Genomic DNA, 10,086 nt, shown 5'->3' on the forward strand with positions numbered 1-10,086 from the left:
ATGAGGATGTAGCAAGAATGTGGCTATTAGCAAACCAAAGACAGACGTCAGAAGCAACCAATTTTGCAAACACCTTGATCTTGGACTTCTAGCCTCCAGAACTGTGAGAAAATACATTTCTGTTGTTTAAGCCACTCAGCCGGTGGTATTTTGTTATGCCAGCCTGTGATAGTGTGATTTATAATAAGAAATACATAAATTTGGTCTTCGTCCAGTTTCTGGCACAGAGCTCTTAATACTCTTGGAATTTGCTAAGTAATCAGAGCAAGGAAGGAAACGCTTCTTATGTTAACAAGGTGACTTTTGGGCTCCACCTAAGGATTTCCCAGAGAACAAACCCTGCGGTTAGAGGGTTGAACTTTGAATCCCACAGCCGCACAACCACCCTGCCCCAAGTCCAGGGAGAGAGAGAGACTGGAGGTTGAATCATTCTGCAAAGGCCAATGATTTAATCAATCGTGGTTCTGTAAGGAAGACTACATAAAACCCCCAAAGGACAGGTTTTTTTGGAGAGTTCCTGGGTTGGTGAACACGTGGAGATGTAGGGAGAGCAGTGCCTGGAGGAGGCAGGGCAATTCTTTGGTTTTCCCCATGCCTTACCCTCTGCATTTCTTCCATCTGGCTGTTCCTGAGTTCTGTCCTTTTGTAAGAAACTGGTAATCCTGAGTTCTGAGAGCTATGTTAGTAAAGTAATCAATCCCAGGGAGCGGCTTGTGGAATCCTCTGATTTCTAGCCAGTCAGTCAGAAGCACAGGTAACTTGGGCTGGGGACTGGTGTCTAAAAGTCAGGGGCAGGGCTTCTGGTAGGACAGAACCCTTAACCGGTGATGCTATTTCCGAAATGCATGTCAGAATTGAGTTGAATTTTCATACACCCAACTGGTGTCGGGAGCTGAACATGAAACCCAACACAAGATTTCCATCCCAAGACCCTGAGGTCATGACCTGAGCCAAAACCAAGAGTCAGACACTTAACCAACTGAGCCACCCAGGCGCACCTTAATTCTGTCCCTTTATCCTGCTTTGTTTTGTTTCCTTACAGCACTCATTACATATTCGTTTTTCTGTCTCCCTCCATAAAAGAATGCCTCCTCTATGAGTCCAGAGACTTGGTCTTATTCATTGCTGCATCCCCCTGGCCTGGATTAGTACCTGGCATACAGTAGGTGCTCAGTAAATATTTGTTAATAATTGAATAAGTCCGTGGCGTTGCTCAAGCCACTCCCTCCACCTGGAATACCTTTCCTTCTCCTTCCTCCCTTTCCTAGTGCCGCAGATCCCTTAAGACTAAAACCTAGCTCCTATTCCTCCAGGAAGCCCTCCATGACTGGCTGGGCTCTGGGCCGCTGGAAAGTGGCTTATTCCTGCCCTTCCTTCACCCCAGTACTCAATCTTAGGTATAGTTTAAGGTTCGTGCCAAGTAAAGACTGAGGTGGAGACTGAAGACAGAAGAGAACAGGCCTGCTTTATTGGCATTAAGGAGAGGAAAGGGCCCTCCACAGGCTCTGGGCCGGAGTGGAGCTGCAGGGAGGTCAGCCCGGATGCCGCATCACTTCTTCCACTCCTTCTTCTCATAGTCCCACTGGGAGGCCAGGCCTTGCACGGGGTTGCCCTTCATATCCAGGATACGCTGGAGCTGTTGGGCCTTCCACTCATCTGTCAGGGTGATGGGCTTCCTTGGAAACACTGCGGGGAAGGCATAGGGTGGGGGCAAGGGTGACTCAGGACCCTGCAAGTCCTCCACCCTGTCCCCCTGAGCCAGGGTCTCCAGTCACAGGGTTAGGATGCCCTGCGCTGAGGACCCCACTTCCACCCTGTCTGTCCCCCCACCAGACTTCCTGCTAAAGCTTCATTGCAGGGACCTCTGGGTTCTGGTCCCAGCTCTGCCTTTGACTCACTGGAAACTGGGCCAAGCTCCTTCCCCTTTCTGAGCCCACTTCCTTACCTTATGGCCCAACGGAATAGGAGCACTGATTCAAACTACAACTACTGAGTTTGCTCCCACCGACTGGAAAGGGCCCAGGATGAGACGGTTTCTTTTGCTTCCTAAGGGGGTTGGAAGTAGGAGGTGAGGAAAGGGTGTTCACTTTAAAAATCTGAAGTGGCTGGGGCGCCTGGGTGGCTCAGTGGGTTAAGCCACTACCTTCGGCTCAGGTCATGATCTCAGGGTCCTGGGATCGAGTCCCGCATCGGGCTCTCTGCTCAGCAGGGAGCCTGCTTCCTTCTCTCTCTCTCTCTGCCTGCCTCTCAGTGTACTTGTAATTTCTCTCTGTCAAATAAATAAATAAAATCTTTAAAAACATATGTCCTTAATGGTTTCTAAACTTTCTTCCCTTTAAAAAAATAAATAAATAAAATAAAATAAAATAAAAAATCTGAAGTGGGCAGTAGTTCACTAAAAGGCTGGGGCACCCAAGAGGCATTTTAGGTCCCTTGACATGTGTGCATGAGGGACCGTGGGCCTCCCCACCCAGCTCAGACTTGACTTCCTGGTCCATCTGCTCTAAGGCTAACTCAGCTTGTCAGACCTCCTCACTGGGACTTCCTATCCCAGTGGGTGGGAAAGAAGGAAAAGATCTTTTTTTTTTTTTTTTTTTTTTTTTAGATTTTATTTATCTGACAGACAAGAGATCACAAGTAGGCAGAGAGGCAGGCAGAGAGAGAGAGGGGGAAGCAGGCTCCCCGCTGAGCAGAGAGCCCGATGTGGGGCCCGATCCCCGGACCTTGGGATCATGACCTGAGCCAAAGGCAGAGGCTTTAACCCACTGAGCCACCCAAGCGCCCCAAGAAGGAAAAGATCTTTATGGCACCTGTCAGCACCAAGCACTGGACTAGACTAGAATTCTTCCCAAAGTCTCCCTCATTTCTTCCTCATGCAAGGCAGGAATTCCCATCACACTCTCACAGAAGAAGAAAGGTGCTGTTGGAGGTGAAAAGCTGGGCACAGGCTGCCAGCTCTTCCCCAACATCCCTGTCCCTTCTGGAGCAGTGCTTCCTAAAGCTGAGTGGCTATCAGAATGACTTGGAGAGCTTGTTAAAACACAGATGGCTGGGCTCCCTCTCACAGTATCTGACTTAGTAGATCCAGGCTGGGGCTGAGAATTTGCATTTCTGAGCATCCCCAAATGATGATGTTGGTCCAGGGACCACACCTGGAGCATCACTCTTCCGTAGTCATAAGCCATTAGCCGGGCATGGGACCAGCGTGCTAAAAACTACATTTCCCAATTTCCCTTGTGGCTAGACATGGTCATGTGATCATTTCTAGCCAACAGGAGTTGAGCAGAAGGGATGTGGGCAACTTCTGGACCTTAAAGAGGAGGGGCATCCCTTGCCCTATTCTTGGCTGGAAGGTAGGCCTTCAAGGCTGGAGCTGAAGCGGCCATCTCATATGGCAAGAAGGAAGCCACACAGTGAGGACAGCCGTGCAACACCACAGAAGGAGCCTGACATTTCAGTCTCCATACTCACCCTGGCCTTTTTTTGTGAGAGTAACAAAACTTATATCTTGTTTAAGCTCTCCTATGTTGGAGACTCTGTGACGGAAAAACTAATGGTTACAACAGCAATCAGTAACGGCTCCATTCATGATAATGTGCCAGGCACTGGCTTACAGCCATTAAATCCTCAAAAGAACCGTGTGATGTGGGCACTATTATTTTCATTTTACAGATGAAGGAATTGAGACCCAGAGAAGTAGAGCTCCTGCATCCCAACCCAGGCAGCCATGCTCTGCCCTTCACCCTAGAGGACTTTTCAAAACTCCGCAGATGAGTGCCAGGATAGTCGCCCTGTAAGAGCTGGGCTGGTGGCTGTGACCACAAGGGCATGGCCCAGGGCTATAGCAAGGTGAGGGATTGCCACTCACCATAGACCCGCTGCCACCAAATCATCAGAGCTGTGAATCCAAAAAAGAAGAAAACACAGCCCATCACTGTCTTCCACTCGTTGGAGCGACGGTTCATCTCTGCGAAGGTCTCATGGAACTGAAGGCGGTACACTGGAGGCAGAGGAGAGGTGAGGAAGGAGGGGCCTCATGTGTATCCATTCCCAAGACCCTGGGCCAAGTCTTGGCCTCAGGGATCCCCAGCCTCCCCACTCTTGCAGCAGAGGCTGTCCATTCAGCAAATCCTTTTTTTTTTTTTTTTTAATTTTATTTATTTATTTATTTGATAGAGAGAGGGAGATCACAAGTAGGCAGAGAGGCAGGCAGAGAGAGAGGGAAGCAGGCTTCCCGCTGAGCAGAGAGCCCAATGCGGGGCTCGATCCCAGGACCCTGAGATCATGACCTGAGCTGAAGGCAGAGGCCCAACCCACTGAGCCACCCAGGCTCCCCATTCAGCAAATTCTTATGGAGCATCCCCTTTAGGCAAAGCATGGCCAGGAGTAGGCTCCAAACATCAGAGTTGTTTAGGGGAACTTCTGATAGGCAGGACACATCCCTCCCGTTTCCCAGGGTCAGGTCCCCGCCCTCCCACCCACCTTACCTGCCTTTCTGCTCCACCTCCCCACACCACTCAGTGATACCCAAGACAGTCCATGCTTTCCTGCTTCTGTATCTCTCCCCACGCTGTTCCCACTGCCAGGCGACACCCTCCTCCTCACCATTCAAGGCCAACCAGAACATGCCCTCCTGTGCAAGGCCCACCAGGATTCCATCTCTCTCTTTCGGGTTCTCACAACTCCCTGGACACACCTCACTCTAGACACATAGCCTGTGTTACAGTTTTCTGGGTCTGTGTCCATTCCCTCATTGAACTGGGAGCCCTAGGCCAATGGCAAGAACCATCAAGGTGATTCACTCCTGTGTCCCCAGCATCACCTAGCATCTGGCTGTGCACAAAGAGCTGACTAAATAAAAGAATAAACAAATAAATGATGAACTTCACCCCTCAGATCAGGTATTTGGGGATTTCTGGCTGTCTTGGGTAGCAGTCTTTCTCTCTTTCTTTTTAAGATTTTATTTATTTATATATTTACTTACTTATTTACTTATTTATTTTAGAGAGAGGTGGGGGAGAGGGAGAGGGGAAGGGAGAGGGAGAGGGAATCTCAAGCAGCTGCAGGGCTCGATCTCACGACCCTAAGATCATGACCTCAGCAGGGGAGGCTGTGACCTGACCCAAAACCAAGAGTCGGACCCTTAAGTGACTGAGCCACCCAGGTGCCCTTTTCAGAGTCACCGCCCAGCCCACTCTGCCCAGCCAGCCCCACCCTGACACCTACAGGCCACCTTCTCGGCGTGGCTCAGCTGGGTCCAGCTGCCCTTCTCCTTCTCCTTCAGGGCCCGCTGCTCAGCATTGAGCTCTGTGCAGAAGGGCTCATCAGGCATGGGGTAGGAGCGCTGGGCATGGTAGTTGGTGTAGGGCGGCATCTTCCCCTCGCGGTGGGCTGCAGGGGCAATGGAAGAGCTGAGTTCAGGCTGCCCCTGGGCCATCCCAGCTCTCCCCACAATACTTGGGGGAGGGGGGGGAGAGGGCTGCATTTACTGAGCACTTACAGTGGGCCAGGAGCCATTCCCAGGCCTTTAGGGGACTTGACTCATTTACTCCGCATCACTCTGAGCCCGGTCAGACTGTTCTCTCTCTGTTTTACAGATGGAGAAACTGAACAGCTAAGTGACTTGCTGAAACTCACAGAGCAAGAAGGAGCATGGCCAGAGCCGTGATTCAGCCTCTTTGGCTACAAATCTCATGCTCTCTGGTTGGACTGGACGTGAGGCGGGCATGTCAGGCAAAGGCAGTGGGTGGACAAAGACCGAGTGAGATCAACCGAGATGGCAGACGTGGAACCGCTTTGCAAGCTGTAGAGCGCTGTCCACGTGCCTCTGACCGGGGTCAAGCGCACACCTTTGGAGTCAGCTCGGTTTGAGCCCCAGTTCTGCCCACCCCACCTCAGCAGGCCCCTCGACCTCACTGTGCCTCAATGTCCTCCTCTGGAAAGTGGGGACAATAGGAGAAACTACCTCACCCTGCTGTGGGAAGATTCAAGGTACTATACTCGAAAGGGCATACACAGGAGGCGCTCCCTAAGTTATGCCGCTAGAAGTCGGTTTTCCTACTGGCTTCTTTTCCTGCAAGCTTTCCCTGCTGGCTAAGCCCTCAAGGGCTCCGCGTGGGTGTCCAGGAGGTCCAGAGCAAGGCTGGGCACTGGGAGGGTCTCGATAAAGCTTGTGTTTATTGATACCAGAGATGCCCACACAGAAGTCATCGGTACTACCACCAGGACGGCATGGGACTGCTTTGGCCCTTTTAATATGCAGGTCTGTGGGCCTCAGTTTGTTCATCTGAGAAATGGAGACAGTAGCACAGCGGCTGCCATACGTGGCTGTCGTGAAGTCTAAGTGTGTTAATCTGTGTGAAATGTTGATCACAACTTGGCATACATAGTAAGGCCTCAATAACTGTTATCTGTTGTTATTCTGGGTCCGGAAGGCCCTTCTGCTGTTAGGTTGAAGTCTCTCCTGATTAAGGTGCCTTTCTTCTAACTAGCATCTGGAAAGGAGATGCCAGGTCCTGTCAGTACCCTCTGCTTCAGGACACAAAAGCCTTAGGCGCCTGAGGTTTGGGGGGGTCAGGCGCTGAGGAAGCTTCGAATGGAAGGGGTGCTGTCAAATGTGAGCTGCATGTCCTGGAGGTTTGTGGTCCAGGACGGAGGAGTGGGACTGTGGGAAATGGTCTGGAGCAGGCCCAGAGCAGCCTGAAGGCAGGAGCCCACCCCTAGCCTCAGAGTTGGTCAGGGGTGGGTGTGCAGGTCTTACCAGCGCTTCCTGGGCCGTGGGTCCCCCGCATCCCAGGTCCTGTTTTCCTCAGCACCAAGCTCCAGGCAGCTCTGAAGAACATCTGTGTGTGTGTGTGTGTGAGCCCTGCCCACGTAGCCCACACAGAGAAACCCTTTTTCACAGGTGTTATGATGGTAGGGTTCCAGAACTTCAAGGTCACCCTCATGCCCCTGACTCTTGTACATTTGTCTGCTATCCCTAAGGAGGTGGGTGGGGATCCTAGACATTTGGAACCTCCCTCCTGGGACCTCAATTAACCTTCCAAGAAATAGGAGGAGGCCTAACTTCTGAGGGAGGGCCTCAACAGTTTGGGGCTGAGGGGCCTGGGCCAGGCCAAGCTGGGAACCCTCCCTCAGTGGTTTGCTCCCCCTCCCAAAGGAAACTGAGTAGGGCTCCAGGTAGGGAGGGAGCAGGTCCCACAGCTACCTCTTTTCCTCACAGGGCCATCTGCCAAGGTTTCTGCACAGAAGGTCTGGCCTCCACTCCTTCCCCCCTAATTGGCTGCCTACGTGCTCACAGAGCCCTGCTCTGCTGAATCTGGTGGGGGCAGAGGCGGGTGGCCCACAGGCTGAGCCCAGCCCCCTACTCCCAGGAAAGTCTCAGGGTTTGGCATCTGAGGGCGGTTGGGGTGGGTGGGGGGAGGATTTGGGGGAGAATTTAGAGGAGGATAAGGACCGAACTGGGTCAGAGGGAGGAAAAGGAGCACACATCTTGGGAGAGGAAGGGAGTATCCCACTTCTGGCAAGAAAAAGGGCCCCTCACATCAGGGGAGAGCGAGGAGCACCCACTAACATTAGAGACAAGGAGGGACTGTACCATGTGTTGAGAGGGGACCCCCACATCTGGGAAGGAAGGTCTCCCTGTCATTGATAAGTAGGTGGGGGAGCCCCACATATAGGGAGAGGGAAAGAGTAATCTACATCCAGAGAAAGAGATGGCGTCCCACGCGCAGAAAGAAGCCAATTCCCGAGAAGTCCTTGACTCTGAGCCGCCAGAAACCCCCTGACCCTCTCCGATGGCAGGAACCACTCGGGCTCTGACTGGTGACGAAAGTTCGGGTTCAAGCCCCATCCCTCACCCGCGGGGCTCCTGCAGCCAGGCTCTCCCACCCACTCACTCACCTCGCGGCTCAGCGCCGACGGCAACTTGGGTCCGCAGAGCGAGTAACGGAGACTGGGCCCGCAGAAGGACCAGAGCGCGGGGCGCCCGCCCCCGGGCCCGCCCCACTGCCTTTCCCAAGGCCAACCCCTGTGTGGGAACGTCCTGCCTCGGCGGGGCGTGGGAGCGCCCAACCCGCGTCCCTGGGGGCGCCCCGGCCCCCTGCCTGGGGAGGGACACTGCGGAGTGATTCTTATCCTCAATTTCTCCGCCCACGGGGGTCCTGTCTCTAGAGACCCCCCCAGCCGGCAGCGACGGGGACTTAGGGGGCGGTGTGTCCTGGGCCGGCCCAGACGTCGGAGTCTGTTAGTGGGAGTTGCGGATTACCCTGCCTCCGCACCTTTGTTCACTGCCGTTCTTCGCGCTTGGGATGCTTTCTGAGGGACTTGGCAGACCCAAGTGGCCAACTTTCCACCCCAGGCTCAACACCTCCTGCTCTGGGAAGCCCACAAGTATGTAGAATCCGGGAGCTGGTTTGTGGTGTACCACCTCACTCCTATGTCCCCCCATACACGCATGGGATGTGAAAAAAGCCTCCCTCCGGTGTTTGAATCTTAGCTGTGTGGCCCTCAACAAATGGCCTTTTTTTTTTTTTTTTTTTAAAGATTTTATTTACTTATTTGTCAGAGAGAGAGGGAAAGCACAAGCAGGGGGAGCAGGCAGAGGGAGAAGCAGGATTTCTGCAAGGAGCCAGATGCGGGACTCGATCCCAAGACTTTAGGGCTATGACCTGAGAGAAAGGCAAGCACTTCACCAACTGAGCCACCTAGGCATCCCAAACGGCCTAATTTCTGAGTTCTTGTTTTATTTTCTAGAAAAGGGAGCTGATATAGCTGTTGTAAAGACTAAATAAGTCAACAGAAAAAGTCAAGTATGTTTACTCGAGAATTAATTATTAAGAGTGTCTGTTGCTTACCAAGTTAAGTGCTTGGGGATATAGAGCCAAACAAAACCAAAACAACCCCTGACCTTTTAGGGCTCACAATCCAGTTCCAAGCAGAGAGAAAGGCCTGTGCAAAGGCCCAGAGGCCAAAAAACATGGGTGTGTTCAGGGAACAGAGAAAGGCTGTCTTGGCCTGAGTGTGATAGGCAAAGAAGAGAGTTGGAAAGGGGCTGGACCTCATAGGCCATTGTATGGATCTTAGATTTTATTTTATTTTATTTTTTTAAGGATTTTATTTCTTTATTTGTCAGAGTAGGCAGAGAGGCAGGCAGAGGGAGAAGCAGGCTCCCTGCTGAGCAAGGAGCCCAACGTGGGCCTTGATCCCAAGACCACGGGATCATGACCTGAGCTGAAGGCAGATGCTTAAACAACTGAGCCACCCAGGCATCCCTTAGATTTTATTTTAAAGATGGGAGGCCACCAGAGGTAAGTATGGGAGTGATATGGTTAAATGGAACAGAGCATGAGTTTAGGAAATGTGGTGTGGGATTGGTAAACTAATGGTAGACTGATGAGTGAAGGCTGTGGGTCCCTTCTGTGGCCTGGGTCCACAGCCTTCTATGTCTGCCAGCCCTGGGCCTATGAGATGTGTGCCCAACTGTCCTGTGAGGCCACAGGGACCCACTCTAGCCAGTGTCTGGATGGAGGGGCTTAATCCCCAGTGGACAGATGAGCCTAGAAGGGCGGAGACTCAGGGAAAATGCTAAAGAGACTCTAGGGCAGGCAGGAAGTACATCTTCATTCTGAACTTCAGCAACAGACACAAAGTCATGAGAAGGCAGTGTGGGAGTCTCCTGGATCTCCACGACATGAAACCCTCAGCTCCCAGGACTGACCATGGCTACTTCTGGAAGCCACTCCTCCCTCTTCCCCATGACCAAGGGAATTTCAATTTGAGGCACCCCCCCCCAAGAGGACAACCTTACCTCTTGGATGCTGACCAGGATGTCCTGAAGAGTAGCCCTATGGACAAAGGACAAGGGAAGACGATCCTCAGGCAAACTGGGGGGAGCATGCCTTATCAGACCTTTCCAGGGGCAGGTGGGCATTGGTGGCACTGGAGTGAGCGGCTGATGTGTAGGCTCTGCTGCTGCCATGCTGGTGGTCAAGCTGTGCCATTTCTGGGCCTCAGTTTCCCCTCACAGAGCTTTGCAAGGAAAGGCATTTGGGGAATGTGACCCTCTGTTCTGCCCTGCCCTCTCCC

General features: G+C 52.4%; 1 protein-coding gene across 4 annotated transcripts; it reads right to left on the reverse strand.

Moving 5' to 3' along the window:
• Positions 1-1,444: 1,444 nt before the first annotated feature.
• On the reverse strand, positions 1,445-9,832 carry LOC131807891 (cytochrome c oxidase subunit 4 isoform 2, mitochondrial). Of its 4 annotated transcripts, XR_009344612.1 has the most exons (6): positions 7,903-8,036; positions 6,761-6,842; positions 5,227-5,391; positions 3,869-4,000; positions 2,088-2,269; positions 1,548-1,686 (listed from the first exon to the last, which is right to left on the reverse strand). XR_009344612.1 is itself a non-coding variant. In XM_059133625.1 (5 exons), exons 2-5 carry the CDS (start codon positions 6,840-6,842, stop codon positions 1,550-1,552), a joined length of 516 nt encoding a protein of 171 aa, XP_058989608.1. In that variant the 5' UTR covers positions 9,809-9,832; the 3' UTR covers positions 1,445-1,549. The 4 variants fall into 4 exon arrangements, 3 of the variants coding, with proteins under 3 accessions (XP_058989608.1, XP_058989607.1, XP_058989609.1); XM_059133625.1 differs by lacking the exons at positions 2,088-2,269; positions 7,903-8,036 and adding an exon at positions 9,809-9,832 and having other exon boundaries at positions 1,445-1,686; XM_059133624.1 differs by lacking the exon at positions 2,088-2,269 and having other exon boundaries at positions 1,445-1,686.
• Between the last annotated feature and the right edge of the window lie 254 nt (positions 9,833-10,086).

This window comes from Mustela lutreola, chromosome 9 (assembly GCF_030435805.1).
Source record: "Mustela lutreola isolate mMusLut2 chromosome 9, mMusLut2.pri, whole genome shotgun sequence".
Classification (NCBI taxonomy): Eukaryota; Metazoa; Chordata; class Mammalia; order Carnivora; family Mustelidae; genus Mustela; species Mustela lutreola.

What these genes read in the sequence shown, in the direction of transcription:
- LOC131807891 (XM_059133625.1), bottom strand. Translation starts at nt 6,842, where the DNA reads ATGTTCTTCAGAGCTGCCTGGAGCTTGGTGCTGAGGAAAACAGGACCT. An exon ending in CCACGGCCCAGGAAGCGCTG is followed by an intron (nt 5,392 to 6,760) that starts GTAAGACCTGCA and finishes TTGCCCCTGCAG; the next exon opens with CCCACCGCGAGGGGAAGATG. An exon ending in TTGGTGGCAGCGGGTCTATG is followed by an intron (nt 1,687 to 3,868) that starts GTGAGTGGCAAT and finishes CCTTCCCCGCAG; the next exon opens with TGTTTCCAAGGAAGCCCATC.